Here is a 27,153-nt window from a genome sequence, read left to right on the forward strand (position 1 = left end):
TCAAAGCAGTCTGCCAAACAAAACCCCATCATTGTATGAAAAGAGGTAGAGTCATATTCAGTAAAATGAAGTAGCACATTGACTTTCACTGACCTGGGTGGAGGAAGGCATTTTTCTTCCTTCTCCAGATAGCAAGCCTGCGTTAATGCAACACCACTGTTCATGCACTACAGAAAAAGAAAATACAGCAGTTCTCAGCCTGGGAAGTTCTGACGGCATATGCTTGTGGTCACCAAATACCTATCACTAACTTTTACTAATCTGGTACCAGGATAACTGGAAGTTCTTTCCCAGACAGAGGTCTGGAAGGTTGTACAAAATCATCTCTAATTTCAATACTGCATTAGCACATAAAACAGGTAAAGGTGTAGTGTCTTTAGTTTTCATCTTCAAGTAACCAGGCAAACATGCCGTATTAAGCAGGCAATTAAATCATATTTAAGCACATTTTCAAGGAAATCATCTTCAGGATTTCCTTCTGTTATGTAGTCTTGTTTACCTGCCATCTGATACATAAAACTTCTCTATCAACCTTTATCTCCTTCATGTGGGAGAAAGAGAACCCATGTGTATTGAAAAAGGAAAAAATACTGCATATAGAACATGAGATTCTTCACAGAAAAAAAGAAAGTAAGTTCATGGACTCAAAGAAGCGAAGTTTGACCTCAAATGGTTAAAATACACCACCTGAACTCTTATAAACATTATAAAAGTTGTCTAAGAAGCAGTTTTATATGCAAATTCAAGTTTTCCAGTACATAATGGGAAATAACTATTTCCTGAAATAAAAGGTCTAATAATATATATTTTTTAATCCAGTGCTACAGAACTAAGTATCTACAGCAAGAAATGGTTAGAAGATGATCTAACCCTACAGCCCTATAATCAGCAAAGACCCTAATTTCTTGCAGCATTTCTGGAAGATATTTCAACAAGTTACCCAACAAGCCTCTCTACCCTTCACTCATTATTAACATTCAAAGGCAATGACGTATTTTAATTGTCACAGGGACACTTACATAATCCACAACTCTTTTGAGTAACTTCACATCATTTTCTCGAGATCCACAGCTCTCCTCCAACTGTAAGTGCAATGCTGGAGAAAAAGATTCTCCCACTACTTTTAAGCCAGAAATCCTGAAACAAATAAAAAGCCTTTGATGCACATCCTACTCAAAAGACACGTGTTGAAGTCCTAGCTGGTGTTTCCCCTTATTAGGTGGTGAGTGAGAAAAGATGGATATTTCACTTTACTAACACTAATGTAGACAAAGCATATGTGCGTTTTAGCTTGCAATACATAAAGACAACAAAACTTATCAAGCAAATGTCTTTCCTAAGGAGTTTCAGTAAATTTGTGTAACAACAGTGACTCCTCCTTTTGCAAAAAGGATTAATAATTCAGAAATTCTTAAAGTATCCTTATGAAGATGTAGGAGAAATGCTCATGTTAGGCCTGTATCTTGCTGACAAAAAACCCAGCTAGCTAGGTCAAGTCTCTGGAGTTTACATAAAGAAAATAAATAATAATAAATAATAAATCTTTTTTATTCACTTAAGGGATAAGAAGGAACAAGGTTTACTTTTTTGGTAAGATTTCTGATTTAAAATTATTTCCTGTAGAAAATCTTTACAACATCATCTGGCACTTAGCCAGAAGCTCCTCTGAAACTAGTTATATGACTAGAATTGTTCCCTCATCTGTACATAGGGACAGTTGTTAATTGGGTTCCTAGAATTTGACTGAATGACTGACATTTGACTGTCATTGCCTGGACACATTACACACATTCAGGACTGAGTTATTCCCCTCCAATATCCAAGCAAGACCTCTGGTCTCCTAAATAAACAGGTCATATAAATGCATATGAACGATTGGCTCTAATTTTGATTTCCAGTCTTCGATGAGCTTGCCTAACACACATTTTAAGAAGATCGGGCTTACTTGATGGTAGGATCATTCCAAAGAAACTAATATTATCAATCATACATTAGAGATTTTGTATGATTGTTTTTAAATGTTATTGATTTCTGTAATATGTAACAGAAAATTGTTGAAAAAAAGATTTGTAAAATACAAGTGCACAATTACTGCACATGAAACAGGCCTTCAATAGTCACAGTAATTGCTGTATTGTTTTTAGTACCAACACCTGTCAGGAAAAAAAAGGCAATTATTCAGTGTAACCATCTTTTAAAACAGCATAGTGTCAGGAAATTTTAAACCTTATTTTTCAGATAAATTCTGGCAATTTCCAATGTGCTTCCAGAAACAGTGGGTACTTCTATTACTATTTAACATTCAAATCTCATATGTAAGAACAATATTATATTAAAGGTGAGTGAAGGGTGCATTGAGATGTCTGAAAGAGTATCTGCTAAGATTCATTCCAAATGCTTTTCCTTAGACAATTTTCAAAACGTTTATCAACACTTTGTATCATTGAGTGCTTTTACACTTTCCTAAGGATTTAAATGTGTAAGAGCTTGCAAACTTCCTCACTAGCATTAGAGTATAATCTCATTTCAAAACCTGTAAGGGATTTTAAAAACTTGGATTCTTTTTAGTAGGATAAGAGAAACAGTTGGGAAAGGATGATTTTCTTCCCCTAATACATACATAATTTTGTGTACATATCCCCACTCTAAGCATCTCTAAGAAACAGATTTGTGTAAAAAGAGTTCTTTAAAGTTGGCATTATAAAGGTATAGCCAAATAAAAGCCAAAAAAGCCCCAAACCCCACACTTACCCCTGTAAAGCTTTGTGAATGTGTTCGCATTTAGCCCGGAGAGTCTGAAAAATGTCTACACACACAGAGAAAAAAAAAAAGGAAGAAAAAGGAAAGACTTAGATATCCCATTTCTAACTCATGTTTCTCTAAGTCTAAGATTTCAAAAATAGCATTTGGAACAAAACTAAAATATGCATATCTATTGAACTACTAAGACTCTTCACTACTCTTCTTAATGTTTCTGATTTCCACTTCTGCCAGGAAATAAGAAGCTTTTAAGACCTGACAAATGCACTGCTTCCCTTTACCTCATTTCTCCAGCTGCACTGGTTCATGGTCATATGGAAGGGATAACACAAACACTCGGTAATGGGATTCAAACAGCAGGTCCAACATACGAATACCTGTAAAATATCTATTGCCATGCAGACTCTGCTCATTGATCCTTTATCCTTTCCCCAGCTCCCTACAGATTCTTAAAGAGGAAACCGACTCCTGGATCTGCAAACCTTGGCTCTTTTCCTTGGTGAAGGCTGACCCTCCACTACAACTAGCAGTCCTGTAACTTACTTCAATTTTTTCTTGACTTCACTTCAGAGGACTGGGCATGGGCTACCCAATAATTTTGATTTATTTGTGACAAATTAAATACTTCACCTCTGCAGCTGTTCTCCAACCTGTTGATGCAAATGAAGGTTAAAAACAAATACACACAATTTGGCCAATTTTGTCCTAATATGCCTCTCAGCCCCTCCACGCCCTACCAAAAAAAAAAGTCTTTCTCTGGTGGTCTAGCAGTGGTCTGATCCTGATTCCAGGATTCAGCGCTCTCACTGGAACTAGATGATCTTTAAGGCTCCTTCCAACCCAAATCATTCTGTGATTCTAGCAACAAGGGCGATTCTCTCGACTCCTACAGCAGAATCTCCTGCCTGACAACTTTATCCAAATGCCCTGTATTTGGTCCTGCCAAAACTGCAGGCAGCTTGCACTATGGTCATCGCTGAGATTCTTGCCTGAATGCTTACTTGGAAAAGACAAAAAAAACCAATTATGCAGTGCAAGTGGGAAGGAAATGGTTGTTCAGTCCTGAGGAAATATATTTCCATTTGTTTCTGTCTAACCTTCTCTTCCTCCATTTGTCTTGAAGGAAACTGTTTTCAAGGAAAAAGCATAAATAAAAGCAGAATAAAATTTTCTTATTTGCTTTGTAAAAAACATCTCTGTCCTCCAGTCTCAGCTAACATTTTCAGCTCTAAGAAAGAAAGGGGAAGAAACACTGAAGAGAAAAGCAGAGTGGGAAATAACAAGAAGAAAAAACCATGCATGTAAAATTAATTAGCTGAAAAATAGAGAGGCCTTCAGAGTAAAAAGGTGAGGAATCAAAGTAGGGAGAAGTACGAGCTATTAGTTCTGGGTGAAGAAAGACTGAGGTAACATATCTTCCTGAATTAAATACCTGGATTATCTTCCATAATATTCAGAGCCTCAATAGCAGCAGCAGCTAACAAAGGAGGTAGGGATGCAGAAAAGCAGTAGCCTTGACCAGACAGTCTCTGTGGGGTTAAAAAAAATAATCAAATTTTTGTGTAGCAGTACAGGCAATGTTTTAGAAGTTCATTCGTATACATATAAACAAACTCTCCCCTCCACACCTATCAGTACATGGAAGGACTTAAAAGTAGGTCTCCAATTCATCTACAGTATTTCACAGAACCAGCTAGTTTCCGCATGGAACCAAATACTGTATAATCACCTATTCATAATACTCCTTGCAAATTGATATTAGTAACTAAATCTCATTTCTAAGTAAGTAATCATGCCACACCAATTGAAATGAGACCTGGCTTACCTGATGGTCAATAATAAAAGATCTTCCACAGCAAAATCCTCCAATAGAAGCCAGTGAATTTTCCATGTTTGCACTAATAAGATCTATATCATCGATCTGCCAGTTAAACCAACAAGTTATTTAGAGATACTTTTGATTACATGAAGACTATTTATAAGTTAAATCTATTAAAGATATATCTTGTTTCATATTATCATGAATACTAGAGAAGATTCACCAAACTATCACATAAGAAAATTAAGCTACAACTGAAATAATAATTTTAAACAATACAGAAAGGACTCTAGAAACTGAGATTTCTGAATCTGTAAATAATTTCCATACGCTCTCTCTTTCCCAAGCGTTGCAATGTGAAGAACACAAACAGATAAAACAAATTATTTAGATACTGGTGACGATTCCACAAAGCATTCAGTGTGACAGTGTCCTTTAAAAATGTAAGTAGTGCCACTGAAGTCAGTAGGAGGTAGAATGTGATACTGAAAACAGACTTTGAACCTCAGAGGCACAACCGCTTTTTTTCACTTCAGAGCTGCAAATACTTTTTTTTTGCCAGGCTCTGAAAGACTGTGTCTATAAATGAAGTTAAGAAAAAAAAGTCAGTTAATCAGAAATTAATTTAACATAGAAGTCAATTAATCAGATAGTTGGCAAGCATCACAGTAACACTGGCTGTTTCCTTTTCTAAATCAATTTTTTCTTTTCCATGTTTAGTAGTAAGACACTTTAAGTGAAAACAACAGGACATAGAGGGTACAGTCCTAAACACTGTTAATGCCATAGGTGTTAGAAAACAATTGCATAATTTGCTCCTGGGCAAATCTCTCGTTCACAACAAAAAAAGCACATACATTTATTCCAAAGTGTTCAGTAATTCCTCTTCCATGTTCTCCAAGGACTCCAAAGGAAAGGCTCTCCTCCAAAAATATTCTAACTTTGTACTTATACTTCAACTTTATCTAAAACAAAGAAAATTGTTCAAAATATAAGACAAGTCCATCAGAATCTGGTAACAAAATGCGTGGGGGAGGTAAGGCAAAGAAAGAAAAGGACAGTATTCTGAATACTGAACAAACGTCAGTTTTAGAGTTGTGTTCTGTCATTAGTACATTTTAAAAGCCTTCAAAATTATTCCACCATGTAATGCTAGAACAAATTTCATGAATGTCCACATAAAAAGAAACTGTGATTTTTTTTTTAATAGATTATCAGGTACTTTCAAGACGATACGTTTTCATAGCATTTCTTCCATTATCTACTAGAATAGAGCCTGAATAAAAAGCTGTTTTATGCTGAATAGCAAATATTTTCCTTGGAGTCACTGTTTCTGTGTGTGTCAAGTTGTGTGAAGGTTTCTTTGAAACTTTTTTTTAAATAACCTAGTTTATGATTCAGTATCATATAGTGTAGCTGAAAATACATTATATTTTACAGGTTAAAAACTAGGACTATAACCAGATATTAATTTCTAAGACTCAACAGCTTCAGATCCTAATCAGAAGTTTCAAAACAAGGCAAGATTTGAGATCACCATTTCATGAACATATGAGAAAGCAGGAAGGTAAACAAAAAAACTGCATGTAGAGCTTTTCAATGTAGGCTTAATTACACAATACCATTACTTCATTACCATTTCATATGTAGTTCAAAAGGCAAATTAAACCCACTTACCAACTCTGGAAGAGGGCAAATGTCTCCTGTGTTCATATACAGTCCTTCAACTACAATAAACCTTCGGGTTACACGGGCCTTGCGAGGATTCTTCAGAGAAAGACACAGTTTCAGTTCATATCAATTGTTACCAACAAGCAAAGCTCTGAAGTTTTCGACAGGGTTTTTTTTTAAGGGAATGGTCTCTTTTTCAAAGAAGCTCTTACTTCAGTTTAAACTAAATTTAATTTTTCATCTCTAACAATAGTTGAAATGCCTCACTGGACTACTTTTTATTTTTATTTTATTTATTTTATAATAATTTTAAAGCTTTTGACTGATAGACAAGATTTAAGATGCCTTGTTTTGCAAGAAATCATAACCAATCCATTTGAACTTTATGCATAAAACACAAACAATGCACCTGGAGAACAAATACTACAAATTTTGCTCTCATATACTGAGCATTAGTCTAAGCCTTTAGAAGACTTTTCAACAAGTGGTTTGAGCACCAGCATGGTGATTCACCATGCAGCACGAACTTCTTAAAAATAGTGACTTCGTAAAACACAATGCAAAAGTATTCATAACACTCAAGGTACAAAGTCCTTGTCTGCTCTCTGAACAATGCATGCCATAAAAATACCTTGCACTTGTTTCTGCTTAAACTTCAGGGGCATAACTTGAGTTTTGCAGTCTTAAAATGCCATTCCTCTGTTACTTACTTTAAACCTTATTGATATTTTCTGATCAAGGATATCAATTCATGCTTCTTATATTTTTCAGTTCTTGTAAAAAGTTGATTCAGCAAACATCTATTTGACTTTTCTGAGTGACAGGCATAAACTAGTCACAGTCCACTCCACAAGCTGTACCAACTCCAGTGGTATGATCTACCCTTCTCTACTCAGAACGTCTTAATTATACACACATGGTCTGTATTAAGCTCTTGCCCACCAACTTTATGTTCACATTCAGCTAATTACATTAAGAAACTTTAACCATGTAGCTAATTCAAAGCACTCTGCTCCAACAAACCAAATGTGTTACACAAATTAGTCTGACAGCCACATCTAAAAACTCATGTAAAGATTATCTGACAGAATGTATTTTCCATGAAGGTATGTTAACTCGTATGTTATCTATAAATTTGCTATTAATCAGATCCATTACTGATTTACACAGATGTTAAGCTGATTGACACTTTATCTACTTTACTTTTTCTATGTGTTACCCCAGAACCAGCTTTCTTCCAATTGCCTGTAACTTGCCAGCATTCCGTGAACAAACCATATAATCATGATAGCTACTCAGTTAATTCCTTTAAAACTCGTTTAACCAAGTTCTCTGTACTTGCTGATCCTGATCTTAGTAACAGTTTTTGGACACCCTTTAGCACTACTGTCAGAATGAGAAGCAAGACATCAAACTGACTCAAATTTTTCAAGAGAGAGAATATTTCAAGAGTTGAATGCAAGACAGGGGAAAACCAAAAAAAAAAAAATCAACTATGTTGATTCTATAAATTAAAGGGTTAGGACTAGCCATTTTTGTGTTGATTTTATAATGTGGTATTTCAAGTCATAATTAACTTGCATAATTTATTAGGTAAATGCAGTTAAACAGATTTCTCAGAGACCTAAAAATCTCTGCAACAGGATTTAAAAAAAAAATTGAACAATATGTCACTTCAGTCACCTGTCCATAAAGATATCCCCCTGCTACTAATTCCCATGAGCTCAATTCTAGTCGTTAGGCAGACAAATACAACTTAATACACATATATTTTAAAATTATCTTAATTACATAAGCAACATTAACTGTACAATAGAGATTTATGAAAACTGAGTAACTGCCTACATAAGCACTGCATCCACTCAATTACACGACCCAGTAAAAAAACGTGGGGGAGGTGGCACAGAAGAGTACAAATATTTCTTCAAAGGAATGGTACCTTTTGATCTTCAGTCTCTTGTTCTTTCAACAGTCGTTCAAGGTCAGCCATATCATTATGCTTAAACAACTTGATGTTACTACGAGATGCTTGTAATCCCTTCTGAATAGCAAAGCAGGCAGCTTCATCTCTGTAAATACAGCAAACCCCTCTAAGTTTGCACTCGGTTTAACAATTATTCAAAGGAAGCTGTCCTGCTTTTGAGCAGATACTTGTAGATAAAAGCAAGATTTTTTTTTTTTTAAAGCGCCTCATATTTTATTTACATTTTGAAAATTTATTTCCAAAGTTTCTCAATTTCCCTACGCACTACAGCAACTAAAAGCAAGCCAACAGGTTTTTTTCTTGATGTGTACACTGGTCCTTTTGTTTGCATGTCACAGCAGTTTCAGCACAACGTTTCATGCACCGGGAATAATACCATGGTAATCATTCCAGAAACTTCTGAATCTGTTTGCTCTGGGTCTTCGGAAAAAAAGCTCAAAGATGTGCCTTTTACATTCATAGCAGTATTCAAAACCTCATTTTTAATGTCCTTTGGGAGTAATTTCCCCATGTTCAGAGAACAATCTGCCATTTTTAAGTGCTGGAACAGCAAACTTCCAAGTATGATGGGATATGCAATTTCACAGTATGAGATAACTAAATCCAGGATACACTGGCATCCTTGAGTAGTGTCACAGTCCTGGTCATTTGTCTCAAAATCGCCAATCAAATATATAATATATAATCAATATACGATCACTAACCAAAGACGGCCAAAAAGCATGATTAAATTTATGAAAGAACTTCTGTAGAGAAGTCAGACAGGCTGCAAACTTTATACTTAGAAAAGAGAGCACCAAAGAAAGATTTTTTTGGCAGACAAATACAAAAGTATCAGTGTGTTGCGGCTTAACCACAACAGGCAGCTAAGCCCCACACAGCCACTCACTCGCTAATCCCACGGAGAAAATGCATCGACTCCCTGCTCAAAAATCAAATGCATCAATTGAAATTAGTACGTATTATATTCAAAATAGGTATTTCTTCATATTTTTCATAAAACGGTCAAGTTAGAACTATGAAATTGCATGTCATAGAAACATTGTGGATATTAAAGATCTAAGTACTAAAAGAATCAGAAAGCTTAAGGAAAATCCATTAACTCTTAACTAAATCTAAGCCCTCTTCTTTTGCCCAGAAAGTTGAGTACTGTTACATTTTTTTTCCTGGCTTTTCACTCTTCCCCAGACAAATTATCACTGGCTGCACTCAGGGACCAGATACATACTGGGCTTGCTGAATCCTTTATTTGACCCTGCATAGCTCTTTTTGTGTTATTTTAACATGTACCAACAGTTATCCAACTAAATCCACTGCAAATAGGCACGAGGGGAACAACTGTCCTGGAAAAAAAGGTGAAAAGCCAGCAGTAAACAGAACATCAGTATGACTGTACAGTTTATTAAGAAGAAAATTAGGTATTAGAATTATGTTAGTTCTTGAATGCACACGCTATTTTGCTTTTTCTTCAGATGAGTGCCCAGGTCTGCAAGTTCATGATCCAAGCAGTAGCTGATTTCAAGTATTTGGCAAAGAAAATATATTTTGGCTTGATATACTTGATCAAAACCAGCAATATTTTTAAATGTGCAACTTAATATGATTAGCAATCGTGAAAAATTGAAAGGAAAACTCCTTAATCTCGGATTTCCCAAGTAAAAAACAACACTTACACAAACACAATGTCCCCTCTCTTTGAATATGCAGGAATAGCACTGGCAATTGTTGCAAATCCATACGAGTATATAATAGCTTCCTCAGTCCTCATGAATTTTGCAAGCCGTTCTTCTAATTCTAAGTGCACATCTATTTGAGAGAAAAATTGAAAATATCTTACATAGCTAACTTGTTTTTACGTCAGAAAGACTACCATTGCTTTTATCAATTATCTAATTGAAGGAAACACAACTTTTATTTGTAGGAAGAGTATTAAAATAAGTAACTTCCCAAAACCCACTTGCAACCAATCCATCCTCAGTTAAACTGACAAGTAACCTGATATTAATCACAAGCTTTGACAGATCTGAAAATATTTATGCAACACGTTTCTCTGATGTTCTTACGCAATGGTAATTAAAATATACTTGTGATTAGACCACAAGCAAATTATGTAGAGTTCCTGGACTGTGACTAGAGAGCACAGTTACTACAGTCAGACAGAAATTATGTAATTTATAGCAATTAACGAGGTCCTGTTGGCAGACTGTCGGCTCTTCCAAGCTGATGCTTCCACTACACAAGCACAGCTATCACTGTAACTGAAAACTGCTCTTGTCAGACTGCAAATCACAAACCACCCCCTGAACGCACTTCAGTCAATTGAAAAGGTCACATCTCCAAGCCAGAGATCACTTACCCTTAAGGTAAATTGACGCGATTATACACACAAGCATTTCCCAAACCCATTTGGTCAAAGTGACCCATGTTAGAAATCAAATATGAAAAAGGGTATATAAATGTGGTATATAAATACCACCTGGTGAGTGAATTGTTGCTGCAGAAAGGTAACCACAGCAATAAGTGTTCTGCCTAAGCAAAATAACCTGTATCAGACAAACTGTTATTTCTGCTGTCTAACTCCCTTGCCGTTCATTACCTGCTTCTGCCAGCAATAGTCAAGAGAATTGTGCCTTTTATCAACTGGAAATAAAAAGTTACCGTGTGACTTGAAAGATCCCTACTGGCCCAATGTTACCTTTTTGCAATTATTACTGAAAGTTCACTGAAACTAAAATCTAGTCAGGCAACATCAGTTATGTATAGATTCCTTCGAGAGTCTATGGGGCATGGTTATGTCAATGTTGCTCTTTCCAGCCAGAAGATATCGTAAGAAAAGATATCGTAAAAATCTCAGCTTTGCCACAGTAAACATATCTAGCATAACCTTTCCCGAAGAGGACACATCCATCTCATTTATATATTTATACAAATAAAAGCAAAAGGTGTTTCTTCAAACAACAGCTTCCCAATCACAGTCGAGAGCAATTTTACCCATAGCCTGCAAACTATAAATCTCCAACAATCCTTCCCTAATGTTCACCTGAGCATCAAAAAATGGAATGGAAAGGAATTCTTTTATTTGGTTTTCCCACTGGTTTTAAATGAAAGCAGCTTAATCACTCATTATTTGGAAGTTTTCTTTTGCACCCTATCCCTTTGATCCAGCCACATTAGATATACCAAACACTCAGAGAAAATCAGAATAGCCTTTCTTCTAAAAAGCCTTTTGGAAGGAAGGATGTTGGTTGGATTTAGCTCATATCCTTTCTGATCGAGATTTTAAGTAGTCCTTTTTCAGAATCTTTATGTGTTTTTCTTCATTGTTACATGGACTTCAGGATCAACGAAAGAATCTTCAGTGAGGTTTCAAAACATGAGGGATGACCTTTGATTCAGTTATTGAACAAAAAGCCCAAGAAAGATCGGTAATAACCAAAAAATAAAAAAAACAGACTGGCCACATGGCACTTAAAACATGCAATATAAACAACATTCAGCCAAAAATGTTTCTTCAAGCTCTGTCAGTACAGAATAACAAATTAAGGGAAACAAGGACTGAACTATTACTTTTGAGTGGTCAGCTACTGATACCTAAGGGGAAAAAATGTTTTGTTGGAGTGTAAAAGACTACTTAGATAATTTAACTAAAAAACTGAAAAAGATAATAAGACCATCACAGTTCAAATTCAGAACTTGCATCCTTCTCACTGGGCAACAAGCACCACTAACTAAGCAACATCTAGGTAGAAACAGTGGGCAAAAGAAATATTGTCAGCCATAATATCTAACAAATACATTCAGGTTTGTGTAGCAGAAAGAAGGTTTACAAGCCTAAGTGAATTCTGCCAAGGGCAAGAACAGTTAAGTTCAAAATGACACACATTTGGTGCATCACTACATAAGGGAAAGAATGCTTTGTGTAACTGTGAGATTGGAAGGTGTTAAGGTACTATGATAAAAACAGAATACTATCTGACCCTCTTATTTTTATTGCAACATTTTGCTTTAGTCTGGTTACATCACTTGGATTAGCCTAGCTTGACTGAAAACTGCAAACACCACCTAAACTACATTTGGACAGAGATAAGACTGTGACAGCTTACAAATTATGTAACCTTAATACAGTTAATATTGTTAATAACTGCTAAGAAGCGCCAGTTTAGTGCCTACCATGTGCTCACAGGCAAGTCAAAAGCAGAAGTGAGACCGAATCCTACATTATCTTTTATATATTTTATCCAACAGGTAGACCTAATCTTCTAAGTAGTACCAATCTTGTGGCTGATAGGCAACCAACAACAGCCTAAAAAAAAACCACCACCAAACAAGTGATACACCCTTCACCTGTCATTATGGAGAAAACACACACAAGTATTCAGTATTCATTGTGTGAATACACAAGTATTTCAAGATCATTATAGGATGAAGGCACGGATCCATTTTTCAGGGATACAACACAAAGTAAAAATGTCGTAATGGGGACTCACTAAATCTATATCTTCAAACTGGCATAGATATGAAGAATCAAGTCTCCATTCAAAATAAATTATACCATGATATCTATGTTTCAAATAAAGAGATCTCTAATACTGATAGGACATATCAGCACCTTAGAGGAGAGAAGCCTGAGCAATAACAATTGACAATTATCAATTAAATTCTACATAGTTAAGTGAGAGGAAATTGTGTGTAGTTCTGCACAGAAAAAGACTTATTTACCAAAGTCACAGCACACAAAAAATTGAGTGAAAAGTTTAAGGCATACAACATTAATGATGCAAGATGCAAGTGCTTCTTTTCAGAGATTCATAATCCTGCAATACTCAAATGTTTCATGACAGGTGAAAATGGGAAGACAATTTGGCACTGAACAAGTACCTCAGGAGTTTGTCTTCCGTTTAAAATCAAGTCTCCATTACTTTATCTGTAAAAGTTATCTCAAGGAGGTCAGTATAACATCACTTCTCTAGAGATGTCATACAGATTAGAGCCCCTGCTTTGTGAAATGAAGCACTTACTCAAAATTTCATAAGCCAATGAATAGCAAAAGCTATCCAGTTTGCATCTGAGGATTAGATTTCCAAAGAGGGCAGGAAACAAGTCAAAGAACCTCTTTTACTAGATAAAGTCAACTTTTAATCAGTGTGTTTCAAACAATTACTAGAAAGAAACAAAGCAAAAGACTTCACAAAATTTAAAATCAGCTTGGACTCAAAAGGTGGGAGGCCTTAGTCCACAAGTTTTGTTGAGCATTTCAGTGGTCTGGTTTTTTCAGGGGCAGAGAGGGACGGAAAGCCTGTGTGAATTTCAACAGACCACTGCTAAACTACCATCGGTGAGGTAATCTAGTTTCCTAAAAGTTCTCTCTCTACTAATCAATGGGCTACCAGCACGTTCCTCAGAAACGAACCACGGTTCTAGGCTAATGAACCTAATCTGTAAGATTGATACCAAAGACTCAGCCCTGTTCTGAAATATAGACTTCTTCCAAATCAAATTAAGTACAGCACCGGTTGATCAACTAAAGGACTACCTTGATTAACCAAGAAAAGTTAGTCTTGAACTTGAGTCAAGGCTACAGGAAGCTAACTCTGAAATAGTTTGAGTACTCAGACACACTTTGAATTCCATTGCCTCTGGGAAGAGATTGGAAAGTTCACAAGATGAGTTGATGGTTTCAGCCTGCAACTGCAGCTATTCATATATTACTCTTTGGTTTACATGCAAAATATAAATGCCTGTAAAGAATTATTTCCAGAGTCTGATATTTAACAACTTCCTACTTCTTAAAAAGAATGAAAAAACACCCTACCTTAGTAACACCTGCCATGTCATAAAATCTCTCAATTACAACACTGAAGTTATCAGTAATGAAAAACTTCAATTACAGCATTAGATAAACGTAACTAGCAATCTTTATCACAGAAATCAGACTGCCCTCTTGTGGTCTGCTTAGAAACTTTAATTTACACTTTTACTTACATACACCATGCATTATTAATTCTAATAGCTTTATTTTTTCTTTCTACTACGGTGACCAGAACCAAAACAGATCATACCATTTGCAATTCTCCTCCAAGACCAGCATCAGAAAGAGTAGGAAAAAAGATAAAATAATAAGAAACAAAGCTAGGAACAATAAATGCTACCAATTCTCAACAATTACAGTAAAATGTGTGTTAGAGGATAACTGTTTCTCAAAGCAGCAGAAATAACTTTTTGCTTATATACAGGACTATTTTGGCTGACTTACCAAACTAGTCTGACCCTTAAAGGCAGATCAAAGAAAGTTACTCACCGAAAGTACCATAGAATCCTCTAGGTCCACAAGTGCCAACACCGTATTTCTTCAGAGATGCCTGGGCTGCACACTTTAACAGGAAAGAATTACATGAAATATTCCTGCACTAACTTTCTAACTCTCCTTTATGCTTCACACTGTCAATTTTACACCACTGTACACAGACCAGTTTTTGTATGACATAACATGACCTGCTTTACATAAAGGATAATAACGTACTGATTTCTATGAATTAATTTCACATCAAAGCTACTTTAGACAAGTGTTTAAGCATCATTCATTTTATTCTATTACATAAAGACATTAAATACTAATCTAACTTGATAATCAGCTAGTATGCAGCAGTACACCAGGATTAAACTTTAGCAAAAAATACAAACTTAAACAGCACAAAATTACAAGGTTTACAACCTTCCTTGCTGCTTTAGAAGTGTATGTTCTTGACAAAGTTCATGTTTTCTGAAGTTATTCTTATTGTCAAGATAACAGACAAAGTAGAAGAGGAATAATCACACAAATACAATAACTGGAAGAACTCACCTTAACCTTTTCATTATCCAAAAGTCCAAGAAAGTTAAATGATGCAAAGTTTATACATTCCTTCCCATTAACAGTGATTATATGGGTGGGAGGACTGAAAAAAAAAATTACAGGCCTATTGTTATGAATGAATAGTTGCCATTTTCATAAAAAGTCAAACAGCACAGAGTTTTGGTTTTCAACAATAGAAGGCACACAGGTTTTTCAAGGCTCTCTTTCCACTTCTTCCCTTGCAGCTGCCAATCAATATTTAAGTTCAGTGTCAAGTCACAAATATCCTACTACACTCAGCAAAACCACTATTCCTGTAATTTAATAAACTGCTACTATGTTCCTGACATAATTAGTAATTCCTTGTTGAAAATTTAATTCATAGAAAGATGAATCCCGAGGAGATAAATAAAGCTTCTTCTTTAAAAGCACAGTCATATCTATTTGCAAGAAGGAATACTACAAACTAGCACTGAGCAATTTTCTCAATCAAAATTAAACAGGGCTGCTCAAATGTCAAATGTACGTGCATAGCTGCTCCAAATCTGGTGGCTCACAATATTTCAGTGGGTACATTTGGTATGCAAAGCAAAGAAACTTGTAAGTTCAAGCTATTAGCTGCAAATTAAGAAAAACACTGAACTGCGTGAACTTCAAAGAACCGCTATGATTTTGGTTTATCTGTTGACTTTAAAAAAATTAAGCACATCAGTTGCTTCAACTAAGCAATAGCAAAAGCTTATAGAACAGATTCGGAAAGCTTTCTACTAAAAACCATGCACGTGCTGAGCGTCTTTTGAATGCTGACCCTGTCCCCACAAAGGAGCTGTCCTGCATTACTGCAGTGCATATTCTGCACAGCAGTAGCATCATAGAAATGTGCAGCAAAATGTCTTGGGGAACTGACTGCCACTGAGAATACACCTGGATCTGTTCACCTGTCTAGCTGATCAAGGAGCTGTACCAAAGTCTGGATGTCCTAGCAAGTGAAACAACTACTTAGGTTCACAGATACCCACAAGAGCAGACCTATACCTACGCGTTTTGGCACTAACACGAGATTCAATATATTCCCGACATACTATCAAATCTGGTAAATTTACAACAATTTGCCTCATAGCTCCACCTCTCGAGCCTAACAAACACTCTAATATTCACCAACAACTTGGCCCTTACAAAGCTGCAGCCCTCATGAAAACAGGGCCACACTTTGCTATCAGAATTTTACCCAAACTTCTAAAGGAACACCTATGATTAGGCAGAAAACACTAACGGAAAAGCTTATTTCAGTGAATAATTATAACCAAAACATGGATGCTGACAGCATCCTAAAACCTGCTTTGCAATGTCAAAAACAATGTCTTTGCGAAACAAAGATACTGAAACACTTAATTTCTTTATCTTTTCATGTAACTCCCTTTTAGTTATGAGATACGGAGTGATCTAGCTGAAACTGTAAATAAAAATATAATTTCAAGCTATATTCAAAGAACTTGCAAGCAAATCCTTCAGAAACTGTCTTTTAAGGACTGAAAGCATGCCAACTGTTCTTGGACCTCTCGCTTACGTGTTGCATGTATTGAAAAATCAGTCGCAGAAAACGATAAAGTTAAGAAGGCACTAATGATGTGACTTATTTTAAAGTAGAACAAGAATCAGCACGAAAATTTTGCAGGTTTACTGTCTTAGGAAAGAGATTTACATTTTCTGAATGAGATCTTGTACAACTAAGCTATCTTGCATAGATTAGTTCACAGAAAGTCTCCTACAAGAAGTAACTAATTTCTGGACTGTGACCGACCCGTCATGGGTACCTTCTTCATCACTGATTCCAGATGGATTACTTTTTTAGTTTGGACAAGTCTCTGCATCTTTGGCTTTGCTCATCATTTGGCAACCTTACTGGGATTATGCAAGTGTTCAGCAGAAATGAGCATTATTATCACAGGGCACAGACTGCTCTGCATACTGAGAGAGGAGGAAGTATGCCACCCTCACAAAAACAGGGTCAAAATTTTTTAAATATTTAGTTTTTTCCAGAGTGGTTATGAGCTTTTATAAGCCCTATCCAAATATTACTGTAAATATGTAATATTACTTAGGATTAGTGAGGGTGGTGAGGAACTGGAACAGGTTGGCCAGAAAATCTGTGGATGCCCCACTCCTGGAGCGGATGAGCAACCTGGTTTAGTGGAAGGTGTCCCTGCCCGTGGCAAGGAGGTTCTGATGACATGATCTTTAAAGGTCCCTTCCAAAACAACCAGTTTATGATTAGGAACTCTATAGCTCACTATTCACAACAAACATTAAGACATGGACATCACGGAAAGACGACCTCAATAGCACAAACAGGAACCCCTAAAATACTAGTTAAAAAAGGGAAATGCTCTTGAGTTGAAATCAGGATGCAGACAACTTTTCTTTCTGTAGTAATTCTGAAACATGGGATAAGCTCATACTCAAAGTTACAGTCTTATTGCTGTTGAGCAACTTGTGGGAAAGCAGTTAGTTGGCAGTGAAAAATATTATAAAACAAATGTCAAGTTTTCCCCACAGCCACTATTAAGTTTAACAGCCAGAAGACATTAACATTCTGTCACAATGTATTTCCTAGCTGTTAGCACTGGAAAGTTCTAAAGAATTCAAACATTTTCTGAATCATTCTAGAAGATATATTCGTTCAGGTTTTTTTAAACATCCAACACTCCCTTTAACTCCACAGTACTGCTTGTTTCAAAATTTTGAACAATAACAGAAGGATTGTTCACATCGCAGTTGATTATGAGAGAGAGCCTTTTTCTATGGCAGACTTCTCTGCGGTGGCAGAACCATCAAAATGAAGCTTACTATGACAGCAAATAATTGTGCTCTGTCACTAAATTATTTCAAATTATTAGTATCTCTGGAAGGAGATTATTTATGATTAATTATGATTATTTATGATTATTTATGATTAATTATGAGTGCTTATCCAGTAAAAGCTACTGACACACAAATCTGAAACTTGTAAGAGGAAATGTCAGAGCAATTTCTGAAATACTGTGACTCTCTCCTATGTCAGCACACATTTTAAAAGCCACGTAACGCACAAGAAAGTAATGCTGAGCCATAAATTCCTCACAAAACAGCTTTACAATGCACCATCTCTAATTCTGATTGTCCAAAGAGGAGCAACTTTTCAAGAAGTGCCAAGTGGCTAGATACAAAATCAGTTTCTTCTGAAGTGATTTGCAATGACATGAGAAGGTGGCAACCACTTCTGGAGGTCTAAGTCCACATATCAGAAAAAATGAAACTAATTTACTACCAAACAATACAGACCCCCAAAGGAGGCAAAGATACAATATTCCTTCCCCACCCCCAATATTGAAAAAAAAAATTAATGATAAAACTTAAAAGTAAGAAAGATTTTCTTAGTGATATAATCTCCACAATGTTGCAAAACCAAGACCATCTTTTCAGTGACATGCTTTCTAAAAATGCAATTAATTTATGAAAGGTTTTAAGGATATGGAGATGCTTAGTAAGTAATACACTTAAAAATATGGACATCAAGTATTTGAGTTGAAATAAAAATACAGAATGTATTTTGGTTACATTTACCCTGAAACAATGTTGTAATTGAGAGCTGGGTGATCTTTTGGCACAGGAGGTACAAGAGGCTCTGGCTGCCATTCTTCAATCAATTCTTCTTTTTCCTGATCAGGAGAATAAAAATACTGTTGAAAAAGGGAATTCCACTAAAAAATACATTATGCACTAATAAACAGTTGATAACAATTGTATTAGAAATCACGTATGTTAGTCCATGTCACTTTTCTGAGACACTTAGAATTGATATAATCTCAGGATGTTAGATGTAAAGAAACAGACCAGTTGTGCCTGTGCATTAAAGATCTTACATGATAACAAAGAGATGAGATACTAATTTGGTGTCTCTGCCAAATTTTAATTAATTACAATCTGTTAATTATGAAAATCCTCCTCTACAGTTTATGTAATTGAATACAAATTACATAAAAATTGAATATAAGTTGCCTCACTTTACATTCTCAAGTCCTCAACAGTGCTGTTTCAACAACAGTGGCATTAAAATACTTAGCAAAGTAACAAATATGTGAGCAGGATACATCAGAGAAAAACTGACAAATGCACAAGAAAAGATAACAACAACTACTAAACCACATATCCCCTCCACCTAGCCATGAAGGAATACTGAGCGCACATTAGTTTTCAAAGTGCTAAATCAGTTATATGATTCCAAAGGACATACAGTGAACCAGCAGAACAAGTGCACTTGTTCCCCATAAAATAGCCACCACTCAGGCAAAGCACCAAAATCATCATTAATACGACAAAAGCAGAACTTTCACAGAGGATTACTTACTAGTACAGCAACCAGTACCTGACAACATATTGTAAACACAATAACTTTGAAGGGCATGACTAGAATCAATTTGTATTTCTCTGTTTCAAAAAGGCTGCTTATTTAAAGCTGCTTATTTCACTACCAAAACATAAATTCTGCAATCGATTTTTAAAAACACCACAGCAATTTTTTTCCTTTTTAATTTTTTTTTTCACAAATACATTTTTCAAAGCTGTACAAAATCAAATAAAGATATGCAGAAAAAAAAAAAAAAAAAAAAGAGGAAAGAAAACTACATTTAACAATACAATTAGTTTCTGGCTCTCTGAACCCTAACCCAAACTGTAACTGGTGCTGAGACTGAAGTCCCCATGAGTGTCTCAGATTAGAAGGAGTGTGGCCGCAGCAATGTTGGTGCCCTGCTGTGATCCCCTGGGTATGACTTTTCCAGCCCGATTATCTCTTGGACTCTGGACTTTCTGGCTCTCTAAAGCGTAATCCTACACGTAATAGAATCTTGCATACATTTATGTATATACATAAAAACACTTTAAATACACTTATTAAATACACAGGGTTGCCCACACATACATACCAAATGGTTTTGGGTAGTTGTATTCTGTTGGTTGTGGGTTTTACTTTTTAATTGCCAGATACCTTGGGTAAGAGAAATACTTAGGCATAAACAGGTTCAACACAAATTATTAAAAAAGTTGCTTTGTGACCCATGTTCTTAAGAAGAGGTAGCAATTTTGTTCATGAAGATAGTTGTTAGCTAGCACTAATGTTCTGAAAGAATGTCACCCACACACCTGTGTTAATATCCAAAGATTAATAATATTTTTATTTACTGATCCTCAAATAACAGGTCTTCAATTTCACAGTATTTATAGACCCATGTATCATCATGGCATAACTTGGCACAAATAATGGTCAATTTCTCACTTTCAAACTATACATATATACAAGTTTCTCATATACAAGAGAAACTTTAGCTACACAGGGAGTCTTGGTTCAAAATTACTAAAAACCTTTACAAGAACATCTGCTCTCCCCTGCAGAACAACATCTGGTTAGTCTGTGAATGCTTTTCCTGCAAGACAGAGCTCTTGTGGCCTACATATTTCTCAGCCCTGCATTAAGCATTTGCCTCTAACAGGAACTTTCCAGCCTCCAGACTAATACCACTTAAATAAAACACTTTCCATGCTACAACTGCAGTAGAAATACTAAAACTGAAGAAAACAACTCTTCACCCCATTTACAAATAGCGAGATGTGACTCCCAGCAGAATTTCAGAGATTTTGAGAAAAGCTCAGTATCATCTACTACAGAGTAAAATACATGTAAATCTGTAGGGCACCTTCCTTTCATGCATGGTTAAATGATGCCATGCAAACTCTCACAGCCTGCTCCATCTCACTGTCACCGTGGCACTTTCTACACATTTTACTTTGTGTGAAAAGCCCATAAGAATCTCTGTCTAGCACCCTGTCTGGTCACAGATTTATTTATGCTTCTCAAAATGCCAAACTATAAGGAATTTACACTATCAGAGAAGTACTCCACCTTTTTAGTCTATGCTTTGAGACATCTCCTTATTTTGAAAGAGAACCAGTAGGAATACCTACAAACACTGTCATCAGAGGATGACAGTCAATCAGTTGAAAGCTGATTTCTGCACTGGATTTCATCGTACCCTTGCTACACATTCGACTGAACCCAGAAGCCACCTTCATGGTGGATTTCTTCACTGTTTTACAAGTGTGACTCCTAAGTGCACCACGTTGCACAATATACCATTCTAGTTCCCCAGGACAGACTGGTATAACACATCACATTAGGATGGCTGTGCAATAGTGGTTTTCTGCATTAATATTTATTACACAGAGACAGCTCTGCTCTGGCAGCAACCCCAACAATAATTCACAGAGAAACTTCAAGTACCATTACATGAGTAGTTGGTGTAAAGGCAGCATAAGCTCTACCACCTGAGCTGGCCTATCTCCTCCAGTGGCTTTCTCGTGTGGTGAAGTCTGGGCACCACAGCATGACTCAGACTAGAACAAGCCAGAAGGCAAATGAGCAGTCTCCTTGGTGAACAGCTGCCATATGCAGATCAACACACACAGAGAAGTCTGGCTGTGTGGGATCCTGCACTGTATGAAACGGACCACACTGGGTCTGGCTGTGATGGTGGTGATTTTCTTCGTAGCAGCTCATATGTTTGTAAAACACACGTGTTTTACACCTGCGACCAAAACAATGCTGGTAACACACTAAAGTTGTAGCACTTGCTGCACAGTCTTTGCACAGTGCTACACCTTCTGTTTCTCACTCTGTCCCCACAGCGAATAGACTGGAGGATGCCCCCAAGAGACTGGGAGGGGACACAATCAGGCAGACAACCTGAACTAACCAAACATATATTTCATACTGTATGACATCATGCAGAAATAAAAGAGAGGAGTTTTAGGGAAGTAAGCCACCTTTTCCTTGGGAACTGGCCGGTACTGGTGCATCCATGGGAGGTGTTGCGTGATCGCCTTCACGTCACTTGTCTTATTTCTCTCTTCTTCCACTTTTCCTTTGTTTATTAAATAATTTTATATTTACTCACAAGTTTTCTTGCTTTTACTCTTCCTTTCCCGTGTGAGCAGCTGTGCAGTGCTCAGCTGCCAACTGGGGTTAACCCACAACACAGACTGGTGTCAATTATCTGTGGATTTTTAGTGAAGACTAAGGAGGAGGCATATCTCTGCATGTTCTCCACAGCTATTCCCCTACACAAAATAAACGACCTCTTTTCACAGCAATTATGTACATGGTAGAAAAAGAAATGGAACCACTCCATGCTTCTGATGCTTGCTTAACTCCTCCAGCTATGTAGATATGTAGAAGATATATTCACAGTCTCACTTCACTGTTGCTTTTATGCTTACTTTCAACAAACTTATCTGTAGACAAGACATTCCCTTTCAAATACAGTTCTTCCTATGGAAAAAACTACTTCCATCTTTGGAAGTCAATGGTAAAGCCAGTTAGACTAACTTGCATCTCCTTCATGGTTAGGCAGCCTGAACAAACCATCAAATCAAAGAGCATTCACCCATGACATTGTTTTGCCATCAAAATAAAGGTAACAAAAAGTTAGAGGTGTCTTTAACACCTCAAGTCAAACCCTCTGATGCAACACAGCTCACAGCATTCTGCAACTTCTTTCTTCTGTACCTTCCAATGTTAATCAACATATCTAGCCTGTGTACAATTCAATTTTCAATCACTTTGGCTTTTTGCTAGTATTCATATTCCTTTTCACCCTTCAACCTAAGTAAATTTTGTATAAATCTCATCAGAAGAATCACAGCAATAATGTATTTGCATGCTTCTGTTTTTCAGAAAGCCTGTTAACTGCTGTCCTCTCAGTGAACTTTAGTACTGTCATCCTGCAAAAGTAGGGTTATTTAAGCATAAAACAATTTCCAAATGTTTTTCCCTCTCCTGATCCCCTTCCAAACCCTTGCTTCCACTGAGCTGCAGCAGACCAGCTACATGTGCAATCTCCCAACTGCTCGTTGTCCCCCGTTAAAATGACACACACCACTTCATCCCCACATACCACTATTAGAGATTTCTCTGAGCACTTTCTTAAATACCTCAATTTCAGCAAAATGGTCAGTCACGAATGAATATGACAGCATGAAACTGGATGATAACATCCAAGATACACAGAGAGATACCTGAGTGAAATCCTTACTTTGTAGGGAAAATATAGGTTTCAGATTTTTCAGGTCACCAGTTACGCAAGAGTCACAAAGAGCCTTTTCCCACTATCTACTGAAAGAGAACAGATCTTTAAAAGAAAAAAAAGTTATCCTTCAAAATAGCAGAGATCGAAACCATCTGATGGAGGGAAACTCTACTAAATGAACTACACTAGTTTCTGGATGGACAATTAGAGGCTACTTTAAAACTGCAGCACATCTTCCTAGATGATCCGAACACTCTGTTTCACTGCACAGGAGTTCCCTTTGTGTTCATTCCTCCTCTGTATTCTTTTTTTGAGACAACTACACTGCAAAAGAAGAAGGTTGCTGCTACACTACAAAGTTTTGTGGAATCCACTGTAAACTCTCAGTGTTGTTACTCACAGACGCCATATATACATATTGATCATTTTCCTACCCTCTATGCTCTTACAGTTCATTTTGCAAAGCTTCCATTTTTAAAATAAAGCCATCCACTGATTAGAGTTAATGCCAGCTCTTCATAGGTTAGCAGTCACTGTCACATCAGCTTTTTTTATTTCTCAGACTCTCAAACACAGTGCTACTTTAAAAGCACAAACTGAAGCGTTTAAGCAAGTTTCTGAGTCCAAAGTAAGCTCACCCTTTGAAATTCTAAAAAAGCAGTATCACTTGTAATGCAGTCAGATATATCAATAGCTATAAACAGTTTCTCTAAAGAAAAATGTTTTCCCACCATACCTTAAGTGTTAGATCAGATCGCTCTTGAAGCTTATATGTCTTGGAGAATAGAAGTCTGATTATCCATAGAATTAGAATTCCTTCTAAAATGAGATGGTAAGCAGGGGCCTGAAAACAAAAGCACAAGAACAAGTCTACACAGAATTCTATTTGAAGCAGTGTGACACAATGCAACAGTTTGTCCCTCCTAGTACACTCAGAAAACAACCCAAGGCTGATCATCAGCTCATAAGTGTTTCTAAATCAGTAAAAATTGTAGCTATATAAAAGTGGATTGCGCTGCAGCTACTACTCATAGCTGTTAACTTGAGTTTGAATGGATTTAGTCTGTTGTTCATAAACAAAGCACACACTAAACCGATGGATTTCAGTTCCACACATCCACGTAATTTGAATATTGAGGGTAAAGGCAGTTAAGTCATACAGGTTGCACCAGTCATTACCTGTGAAGGCAGAATGCTTTCAAAACAAGCAGAAGTATCCCAAGAGCCTGAGGGTCTGTGTCATCTATACACAGTCACTTCAACCCTCCATTCTTTTAACCTACAGTCCACCAGCAGGGACAGCTACTATTATTTACCAAGAAAGCTAAGCCTAACCTTATAGCCAACTTCTGTCAGTTTCACAGGCACTTTGATCAGGTACACAAGTAGTTTCCTCCTTGTGTCATTTACTCTCTTGTGTGGACATAATGTTTGGGAATACCTAAAGCAAACCAGAACACAGAGTTGATCCCAGTTAAATTTAGCCTCTTTGGGTGTTTGGAGGGAGGAAAGTCAGTTTCCTCTGACAGTACAGCTAAATCAGACGTGGAGTTACAGCATCAGCACTGGACACCTAGTATTAATGATGAGTTTAGTTATTCAATTTTAGAAAGGCTCCTGCCTACTATTTTTAAAAGACTCAAAGTGCACACAAACGAACACGCTCTCACTTCAAGTCAGGGGAAGAGATCCCACAAATCAACACTTTCTGGTGGGATCTGACCTGCCAACAAAATAAGTGGAACATACCACCCATCCAGAAATTAAAGGAAACTGAACACAAGTTTTTAAAAGCACTAAGGAGTCCTAAGGCATATCAAACTGAAAATAACAAATCTATCTTTTGCACAGTACTTTTCAGTTTACCAAACATTAAGAATACATAGGTAAACCTATATATCTAAAGAACACATAGTACACTAACACAGAGGTCCCTGTGCTTTTCAGTGCCTACAAATATCCTGAATTCAGTGCAGTAGAGCATGCTACCTGCTTCATTAGCTAAGCACTTCTATATTTGGACTGCAAATCCTTGCATAAATTCTCACCCTTAGCCAAAGGAAGGGATACAAGAACACCGCCTATCACCAGGACATCCTTTTTATTATCACTAAACAAAGCCTGGGTACTAACAAACACTGCTGATCTCCCTCAGGAAGGAACTCAAGCCTAAACACTTAAACGCTGTTTCTTGCTTTGTGAACCTCACTTGTTACGTTACAAACCCTGACCCCATACTCCAAAAAACACTGTGAACCTGAACGCTTTAATGCTCTGGTATATGCCTTAAATGTCACTTTATAACCTTAGTCCAAACAGCACATCATTTAGTCCAAATCGTGACAGTTTAAATCTCTTTCATTTTAGAAACACAAGTACTGTATTATATAGAACAGTTTCAAAGCTGTGTTCACTTCCTCTTGTCCCACTTTTTGCTCACATTGGATTGACTAATTGCTGTTTCCCTCGGCATATTTGAATTAGAAACACGGCAGACACTATGAGCAGACTTGTACCCAAAGTCATTCTGATGGAGTTAAAGCAGCTTGACCACAATGAGGTCAGCAAGATCACTTCAGCAAGAAGAGTAATTCAGTCAAAATAAATAACGCAGTATGTTGTCAAATGCTACCAGCTCGTCCCAGGGAAATTGTCCAAACTATACCTATGTGCAAACGTCCAAACTATATCTGTATGCAAATCTGTACGTCCAAATCGATACGCAGAGCGATGCTTCATAAAATTAAGTGTCTGCATCAGGCTGATTTTTCGAGGCTGAAAAGTAACTTTCATGTGAAATTCTTCACGTGAAAAACCGGTCCAACGGACCAATTTGAAATGAATTTATAAACGCGGAGAAACGGGACGTGCGTCTGTCTTTCCCACACACAAGCGCGGTGCCCACACGCCCGCTCGCAACCCGCGCAGCGCCCTCACCCGCGACCCCAGACCCAGCGACACCCCCGCCGCCGAGCGCTGCGTACCAGTGCCGGCGACACCTGCCCGCCCCCTGAGCCCCAGGCCGCCCTCACGCCGCCCCGCCGGGCCCGCACCTCGTAGAAGGCCTGCACCATCTCCACGAGCACCCACTGCTGACCCGCCGCCGCCGCCATGGCCGCGCCCGCCGCTTCCGCCACCGCCCCCGCGCGCCAGGGGCGGGCCCGGCGCGGCAGCGGCAGCGCCCCCTGCGGCCCCCGCGGGGCGGCCCCTCACGGGAGGGCGGGTGTTGGAATCGTAGAATCGTGGAGTCGGCCGGGCTGGAAAAGACCTCCGACACCATCAAGTCCAACCCTTGATCCAAGCCTGCCGCGGTTCCCAGACGCTGGCACTGATGCCACATCCAGTCTCATCTTAAACACCTCCAGGGGCGGTGACTCCACCCCCTCCCTGGCCAGCCCATTGCAATAGCTGAGCACTCTCTCTGGAAAAAATTTCTTCTTAATATCCAACCTAAACCTCCCCTGGCAGAGCTTAAGACCGAGCCCTCTTGTCCTACTGCTGGTTCCTGGGAAAAGAGACCAACCCCCCCCGGCTCCCCCCTCCTGTCAGGGAGTTGCAGAGAGTGAGGAGGTCTCCCCTGAGCCTCCTCTTCTCCAGGCTGAGCCCCCCCAGCTCCCTCAGCCTCTCCTCACAGCACTTGTACTCCTGTCCCTTCCCCAGCCTTGTTGCTCTTCTCTGGACCTGCTTCAGCACCTCAACATCTTTCCTGAGCTGAGGGCCCAGAACTGGACACAGCACTCCAGATGAGGCTTCACCAGTGCTGAGTACAGGGGAAGAATCACTTCCCTGGTCCTGCTGCCACGCTGTTCCTGATCCAGGCCAGGATCCATTGGCCTTCTTGGCCACCTGGGCACACTCTGGCTCCTGTTCAGCTCCCTGTCCATCCCCACTCCCAGCTCCCTTCCTGCCTGGCTGCTCTCCAGCCCCTCTGTCCCAGCCCGTGGGGCTGCCAGGGGTTGTTGTGGCC

The 27,153-nt window shown here is 37.9% G+C and overlaps 1 protein-coding gene across 1 annotated transcript in view; it reads right to left on the reverse strand.

Moving 5' to 3' along the window:
* Positions 1-26,306, reverse strand: part of SPTLC1 (serine palmitoyltransferase long chain base subunit 1) — a 30,503-nt gene extending 4,197 nt beyond the window's left edge. Inside the window, exons 1-14 of the mRNA XM_027714432.2 lie at positions 26,240-26,306; positions 23,923-24,030; positions 18,670-18,764; positions 15,076-15,169; positions 14,533-14,605; positions 9,908-10,040; positions 8,190-8,319; positions 6,257-6,346; positions 5,437-5,544; positions 4,586-4,681; positions 4,193-4,289; positions 2,752-2,806; positions 1,020-1,137; positions 94-167 (exon numbers count right to left, since the gene is read on the reverse strand). Of these exons, the coding sequence (XP_027570233.1) occupies positions 94-167; positions 1,020-1,137; positions 2,752-2,806; positions 4,193-4,289; positions 4,586-4,681; positions 5,437-5,544; positions 6,257-6,346; positions 8,190-8,319; positions 9,908-10,040; positions 14,533-14,605; positions 15,076-15,169; positions 18,670-18,764; positions 23,923-24,030; positions 26,240-26,299 (1,331 nt within the window). The 5' untranslated portion in view covers positions 26,300-26,306. The remainder of the gene's footprint in view (positions 1-93; positions 168-1,019; positions 1,138-2,751; positions 2,807-4,192; positions 4,290-4,585; positions 4,682-5,436; positions 5,545-6,256; positions 6,347-8,189; positions 8,320-9,907; positions 10,041-14,532; positions 14,606-15,075; positions 15,170-18,669; positions 18,765-23,922; positions 24,031-26,239) is intronic.
* Positions 26,307-27,153: the final 847 nt, after the last annotated feature.

This window comes from Pipra filicauda, unplaced genomic scaffold (genome assembly GCF_003945595.2).
Source record: "Pipra filicauda isolate LSUMZ 115617 unplaced genomic scaffold, ASM394559v2 scaffold216_size1298047_pilon, whole genome shotgun sequence".
Taxonomy (NCBI): domain Eukaryota; kingdom Metazoa; phylum Chordata; class Aves; order Passeriformes; family Pipridae; genus Pipra; species Pipra filicauda.